Source organism: Mus musculus, chromosome Y (assembly GCF_000001635.26).
Source record: "Mus musculus strain C57BL/6J chromosome Y, GRCm38.p6 C57BL/6J".
NCBI classification, from domain to species: domain Eukaryota; kingdom Metazoa; phylum Chordata; class Mammalia; order Rodentia; family Muridae; genus Mus; species Mus musculus.
In genome coordinates, this window is record NC_000087.7 from 3,771,673 (window position 1) to 3,791,849 (window position 20,177).

The 20,177-nt window shown below is 40.0% G+C and overlaps 1 protein-coding gene across 1 annotated transcript; it reads left to right on the forward strand.

Moving 5' to 3' along the window:
- Positions 1-11,599, forward strand: Gm3376 (predicted gene 3376). The gene is made up of 9 exons (NM_001270512.1): positions 1-72; positions 3,129-3,241; positions 3,689-3,795; positions 4,909-5,086; positions 6,706-6,858; positions 7,664-7,772; positions 9,141-9,221; positions 10,652-10,740; positions 10,922-11,599. Exons 2-9 carry the CDS (start codon positions 3,133-3,135, stop codon positions 11,236-11,238), a joined length of 1,143 nt encoding a protein of 380 aa, NP_001257441.1. The 5' UTR covers positions 1-72; positions 3,129-3,132; the 3' UTR covers positions 11,239-11,599.
- The last annotated feature ends 8,578 nt before the right edge of the window (positions 11,600-20,177 follow it).

A 20,177-nucleotide genomic window follows, 5' to 3' on the forward strand; every position in this document is an offset into this window, starting at 1 on the left:
TCATTTTGGAGTCGGAGTTGTTGCAGGACGGTGTGATCCATTAAAGCTGAGAAAATAGAAAATCAAGAAAAGGTAATGAATTCTGAATTTTAATTGTAACCAACAATTTTATACCTTAGGAAAAACGAATGGCTATGACGGAGAAATTAATTCAGAGTAATCTTCTGTCATACGTTTGTACAAAATTTTAAAAATGCCATATTAGTAGCCTGGCGGGGTGGCACACGCCTTTAATCCCAGCACTTGGGAGGCAGAGGCAGGCGAATTTCTGAGTTCGAGGCCAGCCTGGTCTACAGAGTGAGTTTCAGGACAGCCAGGGCTACAAAGAGAGACCCTGTCTCAACCCCCCCACCCACCCCCACCCTCCAAAAAAAACAACAACAACAAAAAAAAAAAAACCAAAAAACAAAAAAAAGCTGTATTAGTAAATTATATGTAAATTGGAACATGTATGGACGTAAAGGAGTTCTGTTATCCTATCAAAAGGGGGAAAAGCGCTTTCATTTGGAAGAGTAATATTGCTTGAGCAGAGGAAATTAGGATTTAAATTATATATTTCTAAAAACCAGGTAGGTAATATCCTTTGAGTTATTTGCCTCTGTTTGTGGTGGTTTAATTTACATTTGAGGTAAACTATTTGCCTCTCTTTGTGATGATTTAATTTTAGATTTGAGGAGGGTGGCGGTGTTTGGCGTGAAATGTTTGGCGTAGGTATGAAAATTTTAGGCACCATTTTGTTTCGATCGCGGCGCGCCGTGCCGCAGCCTTTGTTCCACAGGAGCATCTGTCCGCTATTGCTTTTCTACCTCAAAATACCGGAACTGTACTTTAAAGGTCCTACGGCTCTACGGACAACAGTTATTAGTGCCATAGTCTGTTTGTCCTGATGTCGCCATCAGTGCAGGTCTCTGTTAGGCTACCAGCTACTGTTGGTTAGGTCCAACATCACAAGGCCCACCCTGGTAGGCCCATTGAACAGGGCTTCCTCACAGGGGCAAGCCCGGGCTATGCCACTACGCCACTACGCCACTACGTTGATAGGTCAGTGATCAGAACCACGCCTGCTTAGAGTTGGACTCCACCTACTGAAAGGGCAGGCTCAAGCTATTCTACCATCCTGATTGGTCAGACACTATAAAGATGTCATTGGTGCCGCAGCAGCCCACTTGGTAGAGCAAGTTTGCTGCTAACTTCTGAGGGTAGGCTAGTGGGATACGAGAGGAGAGCCTGAGTAGATCCGAATTCTGAGAATGAACATGCTTGGTTAAGGTGCAGGGTAGGCTTGGATTATTTGACTTCCCAATCATCTCTTCCTTCCTGCTCTGCTCTGGTCTCGTATCTGTCTCCTCTCCAGTTGGTATTTCTTATAATCGAAAAATATAGGCAAAAGTTTAAGGATGATTTAAATTTCACTCCTAAAGGAAAATCTTTGCGTGTACAGCTCACAGGTGTTTACATTTCAAATGCCAACATCTCTGGAAATCTTTCCTTTTGAATTTGCCTCCATAGAAGACACAATTCGAATGTTTTAGACTTGACACATTAAATGTGTGTATGCTTGTGTCTCTGCCTCTGCCTGCCTGCACGCCTGCCTCTCCCTATCCTCTCCCTCTCCCTCCCCCTCTCCCTCTTCCTGTCTCCCTCTTCCTGTCTCCTTCTGCATCTCCCTCTCCCTTTTCCTGTCTCCCTTTGCCTATCAATCTACGTCTCCCTCTCCCTCTTCCTGTCTCCCTCTCCTTCTCCCTCTTCCTGTCTCCCTCTCCCTCTCCCTGTCTCCCTCTCCCTCTCCCTGTCTCCCTCTCCCTCTTCCTGTCTCCCTCTCCTTCTTCATGTCTCCCACTCCCTCTCCCTCTCCCTCTCCCTGTGTCTCTCTCCCTGTGTCTCTCTCCCTGTCTCTCTCTCCCTGTCTCTCTCTCTCTCTCTCTCTCTCTCTTCCTGTCTCCCTCTCCTTCTCCCTGTCCCTCTGCCTCTCCCTCTTCCTGTCTCCCTCTCCATCTTCCTGTCTACCTCTCCCTCTTCCTGTCTCCCTCTCCTTCTTCCTCTCTCCCTCTCCCTCTCCCTCTCCCTCTCCCTCTCCCTCTCCCTCTCCCTCTCCCTCTCCCTCTCCCTCTCCCTCTCCCTCTCCCTCTCCCTCTCCCTCTCCCTCTCCCTCTCCCTCTCCCTCTCCCTCTCCCTCTACCTTTCCCTCTACCTCTCTGTCTGTCTGTCTGTCTTTGATAAGGGGAAAATCTAAGCACAATATTAGTGTGTATAATAAGTGTTTTACATTTTGTATTTTTTTCTAAATTCTGAGTGTAGTCTTCCCTATATAATCGGGGCGGGGGGGCGGGGGGCTGCTACGTTCTATGCCGAGCAGGAAATTGTGACAATCTCCCAAATTTGTCCTGGGACTATAAGCATGTGGAGCTGTCAGACTCAATTACTTCGATAAAGTTCCGTTTCTTTAGATGTTTTCTGCAAGTATTTTATTAATCTGTTTGTAGGCTACAACAACTTTGTAACATTTGTAACTTTTTTTAATAACCAACAACTATACAATAAGACTACCACTGTACATGGAAATTTATCACTGCAAGAAAACACAAGAATAATATTATGTATCATTCTACAGTAAACAGCATACATCTCATCAGTGTGAGTATTTTTAAGTGAAAAAGAATAAAGTTTAGTAATTACAACCTTTCCCATACTTAATAAAAACTAGACCTGTTACAGTATGCTAATTGACCTTTTGCTTTCTTTCATTAAACAGTGCTGCACACCAGTAAGCTGAGTGGTAGATGTGTAGAAGCAAGAAGGGCCAGTTTCAGCTAAATAGAAAACGGTCATAAATAAAAAGGGGAAGGAAAAAACATTAGGATGTCAGGCTCTGTGGTTCCCTTTAGTTGTATTTTCTTATGTATATGAATCTTTTGTCTGCATATATGTCTGTGCAACATGTATTATATGATGTTCGTATGTGGAAGGCAGCAGTCCCCTTGAGCTGGAATTACTTTGAACCACCATGTATGTTGTTCTGGGAATCAGATCTCAATCTTCTGGAAGGGCAGTCAGTGTTCTTTAACTGAGCTATTTGTCCAGCTTTAAAAGTTTTAAGCATGCTATTTTATCCTTTTCTCTACTTATAGAAAAATGGCAGAAACTGATCAGCCTGGGAAAATTTTTATAGGAGGCCTCAACATAAAGACCAGACAAAAGACACTTCAAGAAATATTTGGGAGATTTGGACCAGTAGCACGTGGTAATTCTTTAAAAGAAACTGTATGTCTCTTCAGAGTAAATATAAAGTATTTCTATGATATGTTCAATTTTGGAACATGGATGATTATTTTTATGTTTATTTGACAACTACTCATTGCAATGGATAATGTTGCTCAATTAGTGTAATGTGCATGTGTGTGCATGTGTGTTTGTGTGTGCATGCATGCCTTGCACACTCTAGGTGTATGACAAAATGCAACAAAGGCTGACATTAATTTATTAATTTTGTTGACATTGAGAATGCAAGTAAAAATATGAAATGTAAGATTTTGGGTTTTATTTAAGATTTGACTAGAATGATTGGTATAGTGTTTTACTTAGAATGTCAAATTAAGGGTCCTATGAGTAACAGTTTAAAAAAATGTCAATTTGGAAGTAGAAAAAAATTTTATGTAGTTTTGTAAGTAAAAGTTTACATATATTGCAGTTATTTTGATGAGAGATCGTGAAACTAAGAAGTCTAGAGGCTTTGCTTTCCTTACTTTCCGACGCCCTGCAGATGCTAAGAATGCTGTCAAAGAAATGAATGGAGTGGTAAGAATGTAGTAACAATATATTGCTCCTTTCCAGTAGTTAATGACATTAGTTGGTGTGTTTAGTTTGCTGAAAAATGAGCAAAACTTCCTTGGGTTTTTTTTTTTTTAACTAATGCCAAAATTATGGCTAGTAGAATATTTCAACATTGTCACATATATTACATCTGTATCAAGTTCATATTATACTTTAAGAGTAAATAGGATATAATCTTTACAAGCAACAGAAAAAAAGGAAACCATAGTTTGGGAAAACTGGGAAAAGCAGTTTTTCAATTCATGGAAGAAATTATAAAGGAAAATATTCTGGAGAAAGTTATGTTCAAGTAAATCCAGCTCTAAACAGATTACAAGACTTAACAGCAATAAAAGTCAAATTGCTTTTATTGATTGTCATAATAAATAGAGTTCCTACCTTAACTAATTTATTTTTACCAACTTGGAATTCTCTTTTGTCTTTGAAAACTAGCTATGAGTGATTTTTAGTTTATAGTAGTGTTTTTGAGATTTTTATTCAACAGATGCTCTTTGTTATCCTGCATCAAAAATTTTAGAAATTGCATATTCTATAGGAAACACGATATATTTTTATGATTACTTTAAAGGTAATTTTTCTCCATTTTTTTCAAGTAACTTTTAAAAATTGTTTCCTTTATTTGAGGAGGGTAATAGTATAATTTGTCATCTTTTTTTTTTCTCTTTCCACTTCTTCCGGTTTTTTTTTTCATTAGTTTATCACATACATATACAGTACATATACAGTACATATATACTCCTAAATACATACCAATACAGCTTGCTCAGTGTGTATAATGTTACTTGTACGTAGTTTTTAAGATTGATTATTTTGAATTGGACAATCTACTTACAAGTGCTGTTCTTCCAGCACTGAAATGATTTTATTCTTTGGGCTCTCAACATGCCATTCTGTATTTTAAGCTTTATTGTGCAGATTGTAAAATACTACAATTCTCTTGTTTCTGTCTCAATTTTTTTCCTTTCTGATAAAACAAACTGGTATATATTTCCATTAAGAAAGACGTTCTAAACCTCATGTTTGACTCAGTAAAAGGTAATGTATGTAAGTTAAATTTGGTTCTGTTGTCTTTTTCAGATTTTGGATGGAAAAAGAATTAAAGTAAAACAAGCCAGGAGACCATCATCACTTGAAAGTGGTAGCAAGAAGAGACCACCATCCTTTTCAAGAACCAGAGGTGCTTCAAGAATTCTGAAATGTGGAAGAGGAGGAAGAAGCAGAGCAAGAAGTGGTCCTTCATGTGAAGGGAACTTGGGTAACTGTACATAGTAAAAGCAGTGTGACTGATAATTAGTAAGATAATATAAGTAGAAACACTACGACTTTTATTTACATTCTCATGAGTAGAGCAGTTACCTTCAATTAGAAAAATTAAAAGCACTGTATGATTAATATAAGTAACAGATGCCTTAATTAAAAATTGAATTTATACCAGAGTGTCAATTGCAAAAGAGTTCTTTTAGGATATTCAGTATTTGTCCTGATGTAGTCAACAGAAATTTTGCAAGATTTGTTTTATGTGCATTGCTATTTTGCCTCTGTGTGTATGTCTGTATGAAGGTTTCATATCCTAGAGTTATATTTTTTAGCTGTTAGTGAATTGAACACAGGTCCTCGGGAGAACTTCAGTACCCCTACACTGAGTAGCAAGATTTATTTCTAATCTTGTTTTTTAGTTTTGCTCTTTAGAGGCCAGTATTGCGTGTGAGTTGTAATTCTAACACTTTGGGAAGTTAAAACTATACCAATAGGAAAAATAAAATTGACTTAAAGTGTCCAGAACTCAGAAGTACATTTCAAATAAATAGAATTGATCAGACAATATTTATTGCTGTATATTTATCTGAAAACTGTTCATTTCTTCTTTTGATGACAGATTGTATATAAGCCTATTGAACACTAATTTATCCTTCCTGAATTATCTAAACCTTGCAAGTTTTAAGACTGTTTCAGACTCTGGAAGAGTTTAAAAGAAACAGAACATTTTAACGTTAACTTTTACATGTTACCTTTTGATGTGTGATGAGAAGATGACGACTCATTAGAATGCTTTTTAGGCAATCTTCAAGAGTATTTTACTACTTTTGAAAATAAATAAATAAATTCAAATTTTATTCTTAAAAATCTATAATTTTTTGTTTTAACCAAACTTAAATATCCAAGTAAGGGCTGTTAGATAAGATAGGTGATATTTCTCAAGTAGATTTACATTTTATAATGCTCTCCAAATGATCTTAATGGTTAAATCTAAGTTTTTATTCTCACCTGTATGTAAATACAAAGTTTATTCATAATTGCGTACTAGATGTATATTGATTTTTTAAGCTAAAATGATTATATCATATTTGATATGCATTTCATAGAGAGTCCGAGTTTGTCAATTATAATAATTGCTCAGCATGTCTATGTATTAATAGTATTATATGAAATTTTTTATTTTTTAATTGATATTGGGGCTTATATTTGCGTGAAAGTTTATTTCATAGATGGATCTTGCAAAGTGTTGAGACTAGAAATATATTAAAATCTGCTTTCTAATAATGAAGTGATTATTTTATCTGAAATATAGACATATTTAATTGACAGATTTTTGTTCCCTTTCACTCCAGTTCTCTGTCATTTCTTTAAACACAGTGTAGTGTTCAAACTGTGCTATAAATGTTAAAGCCATCTTTACATACTGTTTGAATTATAGTTACAAAAGTAAATAGTATTTTTACCAATAAATACTAGTAATAGTAAATTTTACCAATTTAGAAAAAAATACTAATTGCTGAGAATACAGTATTGTTTAACGAAGATTTGCAAGTGATAATTAGAACTTACTCATTGAAGTATTGATTCCCTTTAGCTAAGATGTTTCTTTAAATACAGGTGGTGATAGATATACTCCTAATTTCAATGTGAGTTCTTCTGGGAGACACTTTGCAGTTAAAAGAAATCCATCTTCAAAAAGGGATGGTCCCCCTTCTAAAAGATCTGCAACTTCTGCTCAGACAAGAAGCAATACTGGACTAAGAGGACGAGGTAAAAACATGCCAAGCAGACATTTTTGTGGAAATGCAGTTTATAATGAATGAGAAACATTTAAACAATTGCCTATGAGTTTTTGACCATCACAGTCTTAGAAGACAACCACACACATGTACGTACTTAGGAAAATTTTACATTTGTAGATCTAGCTAAAGATTTTAGGCGGAATGATAGTGAAATGTAACAGCCAAACAGTGGTGGCAGACACCTTTACTTTCCAGCACTCAGGAGACAGAGTCAGGCAGATTTCTGACTTTGAGGCCAGCCTGGTCTACAGAGTTAGTTCCTGGACAGCCAGGGTTATACAGAAAAACACTTTCTTGGAAAAAAAAGAAGAAAGGTATGAAGGAGGGAAGGGGGGAGGAAGAGAGAGACACAGAGAGAGAGAGAGAGAGAGAAAGAGAGAGAGAGAGAGAGAGAGAGAGAGAGAAAGGAGGAGAGAGAGAAACAGAGAGAGAAATTTGAATATTAGAGTATTTATGTGTTACAGTATCAACATAATGAAGTATGTTGTAAGCAAAATTTGAGTAAAGACCATTAAAATACAAATGTAAGATGTGAAATTTGAATAACAAGAGAGACTTATCCATAAAATAAAAGGCAGATTGATGTTTGATTACACTGACAACAGTCTGTTTATATTGCATTTGTGAAGTAGTTTACTAATACAGCTTCATTAAAGAATGAAGTATGCCTTGTAAAAGGTATTTTGCAGAGAAAAGTGCAGTGTTTTTATTACTACTTTGAAACATCTGCAACTTGAAATACTTGTATAGTAATTTTTAAACTTAATGTCCAGAACCACATCGAAGAGAGATTTCTAGAAATATGCCAAGAGGAGAGCCGGCGTCTTCCAGAAGAGATGAGTATCCATTACCAAGGGATTATGGCCAGTCTTCTAATGATAGGTAAAGAAAAAAAGAGCAAAATGGTTAAATTTCCCATTGTGGAAGGAAAAATGCTTTAATTATTGTACTTAGTTTCATACAGGAACATTTTATGTAGTGTCAAAACCTTTTATATCCTTTCTCATTAAGTCTGTTTTCCAAGGCTAGTGAAATGGCTTAACAAGTTGAGTAACTTTCATGAGACCTAAGAAGATGTCCAAATGCCACAACAACTTGGGAAAAAAAACAAAACAAGGCAGGTTTTCTGGGTTCTATATACACAGTGAATAAGTAGATAAATGCATACAAAATTTTCTGCAAATTATCTTCTAGAATGAGAAAGGTGGTTCAGTTGTGGAAGTATTTACTTCTTAAGATGAAGACCTGTATTCATATACTCAGAACCAATGAAAAAGTTAGGCATAAAACCTATAATCTCACCTGTGTTAATTGATCAACTCTTATGTTGGTTGGAAGACTCTCATGGGTCTGACAGCATTACGTGGAAAAATTTCAGGACAGTTAGAGACACTGTTCAAATAGAATGTGGAAAGGACCTGAGAACCAACATTTGAGGATATCCTTTGATAATCACGCTCATTTCCTAAGTCTGACTAATCTCAAAAGTATACTACCTACTTTAGTACACAAAGTAAATACCTTCCAATTATACAATCAGTTTCAATTCTGTAAATACAGAGAGGGTATGAATGGAATCACGGTTTACTGTATACTTATTTGATCTACATAATTTTCAGATTTAATCCTTTTGTAAGGTTTAGTCTTTTTTAAGATTTATTTATTGTATTTTATGTGAATACACCATTTCTCTCTTCCGACACACCAGAAGAGAGCATCAGATCCCATCCCATAAATTAATTTTATTTAATATTTATTAAATATGTATATTAAGTACATATTACGTTCTCATGTATGTCATTTTAAAGCTATGATTTTGTGTTGTAGCAGTGCTAAGGACATTCATATACGGTTAATAGAGTTCTTACTTTCAGTTTTTTTAGGTGTATTGTAGTTGAATTGCTGGGCAATATGGTAATGTAGTATATAGAACCCTTTTACATTCCTGTCAATGATGGTCAAAGTTTTAATTTTTATGAAGTTTCTTCCTCTCCAAATACTGTATCGTTTGTTTGTTAAATTTTAGCAATCCTAATAGCAGTATTTCATTAGCATATTTGATGGAGTAGCAGTCATGTATCCTAGTTATGTTTGGGACCATTGTCTTAGCTTACTTGGAGAAGTGCCCATTGATATTTTGCCAGGTATCATGTATTCACTGGCCAGTTAGCTAATTGGCCAGTTCCAGGACAGTGAGAAACTCTCACATAAAAGTTTGGATGGTTATTTTTAGTTTCTAATTTATTCAAGGAAATATGAATCAACATCCAGAGGATACTGTGACTATGGCAATTACCACTCTCGGGAAGAAAGTGCATCTAAAGTCTTCAGGTATTACAATTTCTTTCTTCTCTCTTCCCTCCCCTTCCTTCCCCTACCCTCCTCTTTCTTCCTGCCCTTCCCTTCCCTTCGCTTCCCCTTCCCTTTCCCTTTCCCTTTCCCTTATTCCCTTATTCCCTTATTCCCTTATTCCCTTATTCCCTTATTCCCTTATTCCCTTATTCCCTTATTCCCTTATTCCCTTATTCCCTTATTCTCTTTTATTCCCTTTTATTCCCTTTTTTCCTTTCCCTTTCTCCCTTTTTACTTTTCCATTTTTCCCTTTCCCTCTTTTCCCTTTCCCTTTTCCTCTTTCCCTCTTTTCCCTTTTCCTTTTTCCTTTTCCCTCTTTTCCCTTTCCCTTTTTCTCTTTCCATCTTTTCCCTTTCCTTTTTCCCTTTCACTTTTTCCCCTCCCCCCTCCTCTCCCCTCCCCTCTCCTCTCCTCCCTCTCCTCTTTTCTCCTTTGTCACCTCTTTCCTCCTCTCCTCCCACTCCTCCCTCTACTCCCTCTCCCCTCTCCTCGGCCCTCTTTCTCTTTTTTCTTTCTTTCTTTCTTTCTTTCTTTCTTTCTTTCTTTCTTTCTTTCTTTCTTTCTTTCTTTCTTTCTTTTCCTTTTTTCTTCCTTTTTTCCTTCCTTCTTTCCTTCCTTCCTTCCTTCCTTCCTTCCATCCTTCCTTCCTTCCTACCTTCATTCCTCCTCTTCTTTCTCCCTTCTCCCTTTCCATTTCCCTTTCTCCCTTTCCCTTCCCCCTTTCCCTGTTTCTCTTTCCCTTTCCCTCTTTTCCTTTCTCCCTTTCCCTCTCTCCCTTTCCCTTATTCCCTTTCCTTCTTTTCCCTTCGCTTTTTCCCTTTCCCTCTTTTCCCTTTTCTTTTTTCCTTTCTTTTTTCCCTTTCTCTTTTCCCTCCCCCTCCCCTCCTCTGCCCTCTCCTCACTCTCCTCTCCCCTCCCCTCTCCTTTCCCCTTCCCTCCCCTCTCCTCTCCCATCCCCTCCCCTCACCTCTCCTCCCCTCTCATCACCTCTCCTCTTGTTTTTTCTCCTCTACTTTCCTCCCTCTCCTCTTTTCTCCTATTTCTCCTCTCCTCTCCTCTCCTCTCCTCTCGCCTCTCCTCTCCTCTCCTCCCCTCCCCTCCTCTCCTCTCCTCTCCTCTCCTCCCCTCCCCTCCCCTCCCCTCCCCTCTCTCCTATCTCTTCTCTCTCTCTCTCTCTCTCTCTCTTTCTTTCTCTCTCTCTTTCTTTCTTTCGTTCTTTTGTTCTTTCTCTTTTTCAAGACATGATTTCTCTGTGCCTGTCTGGGAAAGCTCTTTGTAGACCATGCTGGCCTCAAACTTAAAAATCCACCTGCCTCTGCCTCCCAAGTGCTGGGATTAAAGGTGTGTGCCACCAAACCTGGCAAAACTGTTAGTTCTTATGTTAATTAAAACTTCCTTTTAAAACTTAGTGATCATGCTGGCTATCTTGGAGGACGTGATAGAGATTTCTCTGAATATTTAAGTGGAAATTCATACAGAGATACATACAGAAGTTATGGTAAGAGTCCTATTTTACTTGGTAAATAAATGCCATCTTAGTGAATTTTACACATACAGACAAATGTAACATGGGTTATACATTAATTAGGTGGTTGGAGTATTTGCTATTGCAGTGTTCTTAACTGACTAAATGGGCAGTCTTAAGGCTGTTTTCTTACTTGGTCATTTATCTACTTTAGGAAGATTCCATGAGGCACCATCTGCAAGAGGTGGAAACAACCGCTATGATGACTATAGTAACTCACAAGATGGATATGGTGGAAGAGGAGAACCATACATAAGCAACCGAAGTAACATATACTCAAGTGACTATGAACGTAGTGGTAGACAAGAAGTGCTTCCACCACCTATTGATAGGGAATACTTTGACCGTGAGGGCAGACAGGAAAGAGGGCATTCACCTAAGGATGGGCTGTATAGTGCATCTCGTGAATCATACAGTAGTAATACCAAGATTTGGGGGATCCCATGGAGGTCGTGGAGAAAGCAGATATAAAGTGGAGGCAGGTACTAAAGTCTTAAGTTGTGTACCAAACAGCATTTCTAAGAAGAAAAATAAGATGTTATTCCTATGTTCTCCAAATGTTAAAAGAAATATGTTGATTTAGGAGATAAGGCAAATAGTAAGTTTTACTGCCTTACCCGAATACGGAAATACATTGTTTTGGGGGGAAGTGAAATAATGACTAACATTCCACCCATGAATTCTTCTAGAACATAAAACAAGGAAACTTTAACTGTTCAGAAATGATTCTTTGTTAAGAAAGACTTGTTAATGTTAAAGTAGAATTTACCAGTAGAGATGAAGTATTTGCATAGTCAAAAACAATCTGTCAATAAAAAGTAAAGCAAAGCCATTGTCTGACTTCGTTGTTGAGTAACAAAGTATTGCCTCCTTATTTTTGATGGCTTTTCCTTCAGCAGTGAATAACCACATCTGTATCTCCTTTTTCCAGTTTTAAAGCCTGGGATAGACCCTTTAGTTGAGCTTTGTGGGCTGAAGTTCCTGGCAGCAAAGCAGTTGTCCAAATAACAGAGTCCAAGCCCATTACTGCTGCCCCTGCATGTCTGATTCCATTCTGGATGACGCTGCTCCTATCCATTAAGTATATTCATCCCTCATCTGACCAGAGTATGACAATCAAGTCTGGCCTGACATTCTGGATGTATCCCAGTACTATAGAGCAATCATGCTGCATGTCTGAGGGTGGATCAGATAGCAGGGTGGCTGGCTTTAAGGCAGATGGTGAACCGGTTATATCTTATGTGAGGGGAATTCAAAAGTAGAGCCTGAAAGTGCACCAGTCTGGCACACCGGCTGGGTGGATTCCAGAGGGTCCCCTCAATAGCATTGGGGGTGGTGATAAGTTCCTGCCATGTGGTTATTTTGTCAGCATCCTTGTCTTGCAGGATGCTGGAAACTATGATCTAGAGGTAGACTGGCCATCCTTGGGCCACCGGGTCCAGCTTCTTAGATAAATAAGCCACAGATCTTTTCTATGATCCCAAAGTTTGGGTGAGCCACCCCCTTTTCTATCCCCTTTCTCTCATCCATATACAGGTGGAAAGGTTTGTGAATCTTCAGGAGGGCCAAAGCAGTCATCTCCAATAAGGCTCTTCTTAGAGTCTTAAAAGCCATGTCCATCTCAAGGGTCCGTTCTATGTTGTCTTCTTGGCCCTGAGAGTCCTCATAGAACAGTTTGGCTAACTCAGTGAACCCTGGCACCCAAAGTCTTCAAACCCATCATATCCCAGAAATTTCTGTACTTGCCTTTGGGTTATGTAACTGAGATGTTAAGTTTGGTTTGTTCCTGGTGTATGACAGCATGTGTTGGTCAGTCAGTCCCCTTTGAATATGTAGGTGACCTTAAGTTGACAAAGCTGGGCTTTCTTAGCAGATACTCAGTAGCCAAGTTGACTCTATTCCTGTAGGAGGCATCAAGTGGCCTCCTGACATGTCTCCAAGTCTGGAGCTCTCAATACATACTGGAGCACATTTATTTGGGGATGTGCCCACAGGTACTCATCTGAGTCCTCATACAGTGCCTCTTCAAAGGCAGTAAGTAGGTGGAGAGACCAAAATCTTTTAAATTCAGACTCCATTTTAGAGAACCTGACCTAAGTTTGAAGTCAGGTAAACTAACACGCTCCTACCTGGCATTAGTTTCCAAGTTACTTTGCCCCAACAAAACCCAAGCCTAGCTCCAGTCTCTAGGCTCTCACCCCAACAAGATCAGAGTTTCCAGGTTACACCCTGAACAAGACCAGCTACTCCAGGTTATTATCCCAACAGATCTGCACCCCCAGGTTACAAGCCCACACCTGCCTAATGATCACCAATATAGAGGGAAATAGAAATTAATTTTACAGTTTGAGTCCCAGCACCAGCCAATTATGCTAAAGACCATAGTAGCTTTCCAATTAGATGCTTGCAGTTATTCCTGGCCCCTGCCCCCAATATCCCCAGTACCGCCCCTCCCCACTCCCAGCCACCTGCTGCTTGCTAGAAAGCCTTGGATAGATGTTCATGGCTCCTCTCCCCACCATAACCTGTCCTGCCTGTCTGAGGTGAGCTGAGGGACTGAGCTAGCTTAACTAAAATAAATAATCTGCTGTGAGATTGCATCAGATCAGCTCCTGTCTGGTTTAACATTTTCCTGTCATTACAGGATGAGTGCTTGAATCCTTGAGGCAGGAGTGGCCAAGTCAGTTATCCCTTGAAGCTTCTCTCCAAGTCTTGCCAATTCAAAGTCAAATAGAAGCTGGCTTTAGGGTGCCAGAGACAGGCCACTAAGCCTTTCACTGGCTGTAGCTTCCAAAGGATGCTGCAGGTAGTTTGGTTAACAAAACCATGTTCACAGCAGAATGAAACTCTCTGGCTTCAGGGTCAAAAGCAGTGTAGGTTCTGTAGGTTTCAAAGTCTTCCTAGGTCTTCCCTGGGACTCTCATTCTTCCCCTGCATCACCTGGCTCACCTTAGATAAGATCGTGGGCCATCTGTTGGCCTCTCAGAGCCCCACCGCCACCCCCCATCATTATCTGGTGGTAGACCCAGCACCTCTCCTTACCTTTAAAATCCCAGTCCAAGGAAAGGCTGCATCTATATCAACCTGAACTTGAGTAGGCAGCCCATTTGCTACTGGAATCAATTCCCTGATGGGCCTCACAATGATCTCTCTCCTGTCACAAAGAGGACCTGGAGCAATTGCTGTCAGTCGTGCCAGGTGAGTCAGCATGATTGCATCTAGAAGACCTTTGAGAGCTAATGGTCTTTCTGAGAATGGGGATGGGGTATAGGGGAGGGAGATTATGCAACTTCCAGTTATTAACATCATTACTGGTAAATGGCACATATGCCACGAAATGTCTCCCCTGAGCATTTGGGATCTTGTAGCCCAGAGAGGTAAGGCTGTAGTAGACTTGGCTCTCTGGGTAGTGTGAGGTAGACTCCGAGGGGAGTCAGGGGCTGCTCCTTCCTCTGCCTGTGCTGGCTGGACATGGGTAGAAATATAAGGAGCTGGACAGAGATCCTACTGGTAGGTAGAAAGGGGGAGCAAGGCCCATAACAAAAATATCTCATCCAAACAGGGGGCTTCTCAACCAAGTATTGCCATGAGGTGATGTATGGCACTTGTCTCAGAAAGTAAACCTTCACCCTGTAAATGATGGGGCTCGGCAGGTGGAAAGTCTCCTCAGACCATAGGTGGGCCATTTATTCCTACAATGGTGGTGAGTTTACAGGACAAACAACCAGCCTCAAGTCTTTTGCAGTTCATTGAAAGTCCTTAGAATGGTGAAGGACAAGCCCAGTGGGATGCACTGTGCCTGTCCCATTCTAGGAATCAAAGAAAAAATTGTACAAGAGGACAAAAAGCACAAACGTAATACAACACAGACAGAAACAGGAGGATATTCCTGGGAAACCAAAACCAAAAGGCTGTCTAAGATGATCTTTCTCCCTGTGCATGGGAGGCCTATAAGACACACAGCTAGTTCAGAATTCAGATGAGAACTAGCAAGTTCTCCTGCTTCTAGTAGGGGTTGGGGAGTGTCCTCAATTGTCTCAGGCCAGTTGACAAAACATGCATCCACTTTGTCCCTCTAGGCCTCAAACAGAAAGATTAAACCCAAAGCACAAACACAGAGATGGACAAGACAAAAGACAACTGGGTGCCCAGAATTACTGATCAGAAAAACACTTCACTCTTTGGGTGGATATGGTCGTGAGGGGCAGGGGGGCGGGGTGGGGGGTGGCTCTCTAGCCAATCCTGGGTGAGAACTTCTAAATACAAAGATTTGAGATTTGTTGAAGAATGGTATCCAGGACTCAAATAGAATGGAAACACAAAGATCTTTTATTCTGCAGAAGTCCAGCATGCTGGGGGTTTCTCTCATTTCAAGATGGAGACCCCAAAGTGAGTTCAGGGGCCTGATTTAAAGCACATGAGGGGAATTCAGGGTAGATAACTTCTATCTTAATCTGTTGAGGCCACAAGCTTGCTTAAAATTCTTAAAATTCTTAAATGAAATGTGTATATACTTTTTATCTTTTTGATCTAGATTTTAGATCAGGTGTTTTACTCACTGGTAAAAGAGAAAATCCTTTCATATCTTTTACCATCTCTCAGGCTTGATGCAAAATCTCTGGGCTGGCAGACTTGTACCCTGACATTAAAGGAGTTAATTCTCTCTTGGAGATTGTAAATCCTCCTCATCAACCTCAGAAAGGAAGGAAGGAAGGAAGGAAGGAAGGAAGGAAGGAAGGAAGGAAGGAAGGAAGGAAGGAAGGAAGGAAGGAAGGAAGGGAGGGAGGGAGGGAGGGAGGGAGGGAGGGAGGGAGGGAGGGAGGGAGGGAGGGAGGGAGGGAAAGGAAGAAAGAAAGAAAGAAAGAAAGAAAGAAAGAAAGAAAGAAAGAAAAAGAAAGAAAGGAAGAGAGAAAAGAGAAAGCAAGCAAGCAAGCAAGCAAGCAATGAAAAAACTGGACATGATTCACACATTTTAGCAGCAGAGAAATTGGAGCTGCAGGTAAGGGAGTGATATCATAACAAGAAGGAAAAAAACAAAAACCAAAAAATCCTCCACCTTGTCACAGAGAGGCAGTAAATACTCTATCTGTAGTTTCTAATTTGGATTTTATTGCCAGTGTTAGTCTTGCTTTTTCCTGATCTTATTTATATTTTTATTTGTTTTTACTTTCTTATTTTGGGGTGGTGGTGGATTGAGAGAGGGTTTCTCTGTATATATAGCTCTGGATGTCTTGGAACTCACTCTGAAGACCAGGTTGGCCTCAAACTCAGAAATCCTCCTGCCTGTGCCTCCTGAGTGCCGGGATTAAAGGCATGCACCACTACCTCTTGGTTCAGTTTTAGTTTTAACTGTGTCAAATCTAGTATTGTTTCCTTTCTTTGCAAAACTGAAAAGCATCACTAGGAATTTCCTCTGGCCCCTTTGCATCAAATATTCTCTGAATTGTTTTGGTTTGTTTGTTTGTTTGTTTTTTGGTTTTCTAACAAGGACCAACTTCTTTTGAGGGAAAGATGACTGAAGTTCTCTAATAAATTCCAGGAATTTTATCAACTGATGACTTCCCTCTTACCTCCTTCCTCCAGCAACAAAGTTCGTAGAACTTCTCTGTCTTAGGTTTTCCTTTGCTGTGAACAGACACCACGACCAAGGTAACACTTATAAAGAAAAGCATTTAGTTGGCACTGGCTTACAGGTTCAGACCATCATCAAGGTAGGAAGCACGTCAGTGCTTTTAGATGGGAGTGGAAGGAACAGAGAGTTCTACATCTTGATCCAAAGGAAGGAAGAAGACTATTGTTTTTCAGACAGCTAGGAGGAGGGTCTCAAAGCCCACTCATACAGTGACACATTTCCTTCAACAAGGCTACACCTACTCCAACTAGGCTGTAATAGCACCTCCTAGTAGCACCATTCCCTGGGACAAGCATACTCAAATCACCACATTCTACAGACAAATGCTACTTCTTCAACACTGCCTGTTTTAACGTGAAAAACCTTTAACATATACCTCTCAAGGCAGCGAGGACAGACCAACTCCCTAGTTCTCTACAGTTACCCAGGTAACAGGACCCCCATATGACTGTTGCTCCTCATAGCAGGACATCTTATGAATTCAGTAAACTCAAGAGTCTGTTGGCAACCCACATGGATGGTGTGGACAGATATAGAAAGGCACCTTGCCAAATATGTCACAGATTGAGCAATCTGGGAACTTTCTATTCTTTCTTGAAGGATGCTTTTTGTACTGCAAGATCATCTGAGGCAAGCTTGTTAGGTAGTAAAGATATACTAAGTCTGGATACAAATGATGTATATTTCTTAAACTAAATCTGACTTTTTTCCAAAGCAAATGAGTTTTAGAAACACATTTGATCTTGTAATTGTTCTATCATTAGATCTTGGATCCAACTTGCTGCATCTTTCTGTCTGTAGTAGCTTTAACTTGTCTACTTTTGTGGTCCTAAAAAGACATCTCACAGTTTCTAAGAGGATCACAAGAGATAGCACACAGTCTGTAAAGTACTTTACTTGGATTTTTGCTGAGGCCCATGCAGGAGGAACAGTGAACAGCTTTCACTGCTCAGGGAATACAGCCTACTGGTTGGCACAGTCATGTTGGGCAGGTCACTGGGATACATGACCTCAAGGACTAAATGTTCTGAGGACTTCATGCTTTGGTGAGTTTTGCTCTGCCTGTTGCCGTCACACCCCTCTTAATCTAAGAATTGTATGAAAACTCTAAGGGGGTTTCCAGGCCCTCACTGGGCAGTGTCACTGGTACTCATAATAATCCAGTTTGATATCTTTCAGGCATTGCTGCTGAAACAGATTAATCATTCAGTCACTTCCTAGGAGATAATTTACAGATGTAGGTTGTCACCAATGACCATCACCCTTTAAAAAAATTAGGAAAAATAAAATTGTTAGTGAAGCTAGGTTGAGATGTTTTGACAACTCATTCTGATGTACAAAAGGCACACTCTTAATAGTTAAACCAATGACTTTTTGTGGTCAGGGAATAAGAACAATGGCAGCACTGCCTGATGTCAGTCTCACTGAGGCTGGACTGGTGATGGTTGACTTCTTAAACCTATTTCTGCCCTCGGCTTCCTGTTATGATTTAATAAGCGTTGCTGATGAGTAGATGTGTATTCTGAGATTTTAAGGTAAATATGGCTGATTTTATATAAAAGTTTGGGTTTGTGATTGTTTTCAGGTTCTTATGATAAGATAAATCAATTGATCCTTTTTGTAAACACAAATTGCTGCTTGCTCGTAAGAAAGACTGCCTGAGAAAAATATTTTGCTGCTCACACTTAGTCAACCTGAAACAAGTTACAAACGTATGTATATTCTTGGGAATAGTTTGTTTTCTTTACCTTTACCATGTGGTGTTTTATCATGTAAAGTTATGGGGAACATACTGTTTTTTTCATTAGCCATTTCCTAGAAGAAATATACAATGTAATCACGTTATCATTCTATATTGCTTGAAAGATTTTGCTAGGGTATATGAGTTGTGGGAGAAAAACAAAGTATGTGTTGAAGCCTATTTCCATCCCCCAAATGTGTATATGTGTAAAATACTTAGTGCCTGCTTGTTTGACATTTGTGAAATTCATTCAATCTGTGGATGGATGGATGGATGGATGGATGGATGGATGGATGGATGGATGGATGGATGGATGGATAGATGGTTGGATGGATGGATGCACACACCTGTGTGAAGTTGTTGATGCTTGCTTTGCTTCATCCACTCTGTTTGTGTGTGTTTGTGGGGGTGTGTGTGCGGGGTGTGGGTGTTTATGAATTTTCTCTTTCCATTACTTTTTTGATGACCCCTAATAGTTAAAGGAATTTAGAGTTTCTTGCTGGCCACTGACTGGGAGTGCCTAGTCCCAATGAATCAAGGTTTGCTTCCTAGCAGGAAAGTCTGCTGAGTGATTTCTCTAATCACTAGCTGCCAGCAGCAGCAGGTTGCTATTCCAACAGTGATTTCTCTAATCACTGCTGTCTATCAGCCCCAAACCCCAGCCAGCTGACTCAGTGAGCTCTGATCAGCACTGACTGTGATCACAAACCCCATACCTTGCTGCCTGCCTCAGTTTATCCTGTGGTGTCAAAGCTGGTCTTTGACATCCTTAACAGATTTTATACCAGGAGGTAGGGAGTATGGGGTTTTAAAAAGACAGATAATTTTTCTAAGAGAACTGATGCATCAAGGGCTATATTTCACCAGCATATATGGACAGCATTGATTGGGACCTCTCTAACACTTAATGTGTCAAGAATGGGCAGTGAGCCTAGACTGGTTGTTACCAGGTCACCTACTACATACGACAAACTCTCATTAATTTCTTAAGTGGCTCATCAGCCATCTTAGGCAATTTTTTTCTGCCTGGATCCACATATATTTTCTAATATTTACCTTTTCTCTTACACCATGTGTCTTAGTCAGGGTTTCTATTCCTGCACAAACATCATGACCAAGAAGCAAGTTGGGGAGGAAAAAGTTTATTCGGCTTACACTTCCATGCTGCTGTTCATCACCAAAGGAAGTCAGGACTGGAACTCAAGCAGGTCAGGGAGCAGGAGCTGATGCAGAGGCCATGGAGGGATGTTCTTTACTGGCTTGCCTCACCTGGCTTGCTCAGCCTGCTTTCTTATAGAACCAAGACTACCAGCACAGAGATGGTCCCACCCACAAGGGGCCTTTCCCCCTTGATCACTAATTGAGAAAATGCCTTACAATTGCATCTCATGGAGGCATTTCCTCAACTGAAGCTCCTTTCTCTGTGATAACTCCAGCTGTGTCAAGTTGACACAAAACTAGCCAGTACAATTGACCCCTTGTCAACTTGACACACAAAAACATCACTAGTAAGCCTCAACCCTTACAATCTTATTCATCCCCATTCTAAATAACTTTAAAAGTCCCACAGTCTTTACATATTCTTAAAATTTCAATCTCTTTAAAATATCCATCTCTTTTAAAATTCAAAGTCTTTTTACAATTAAAAGTCTCTTAACTGTGGGCTCCACTAAAACAGTTTCTTCCTTCAAGAGGGAAAATATCAGGGCACAGTCACAATCAAAAGCAAAAGTCAATCTCCAACTGTCCAATGTCTGGGATCCAACTCACGATCTTCTGGGCTCCTCCAAGGGCTTGGGTCACTTCTCCAGCCAGGCCCTTTGTAGCACACACATCATCCTCTAGGCTCCAGATGCCTGTACTCCACTGCTGCTGCTGCTCTTGGTGGTCATCTCATGGTACTGGCATCTCCAAAACACTGCATGACCCCTTCAGTCCTGGGCCATCAATTGCAAATGAGGCTGGACTTTCACCAATGGCCTTCCATGGCCTCTCACAGTGCCAAGCCTCAGCTGCTCTGCTCAACTCCTTCATGCC

What these genes read in the sequence shown, in the direction of transcription:
- Gm3376 (NM_001270512.1), top strand. Translation starts at nt 3,133, where the DNA reads ATGGCAGAAACTGATCAGCCTGGGAAAATTTTTATAGGAGGCCTCAAC. An exon ending in TCAAAGAAATGAATGGAGTG is followed by an intron (nt 3,796 to 4,908) that starts GTAAGAATGTAG and finishes TGTCTTTTTCAG; the next exon opens with ATTTTGGATGGAAAAAGAAT. An exon ending in TACTGGACTAAGAGGACGAG is followed by an intron (nt 6,859 to 7,663) that starts GTAAAAACATGC and finishes CTTAATGTCCAG; the next exon opens with AACCACATCGAAGAGAGATT.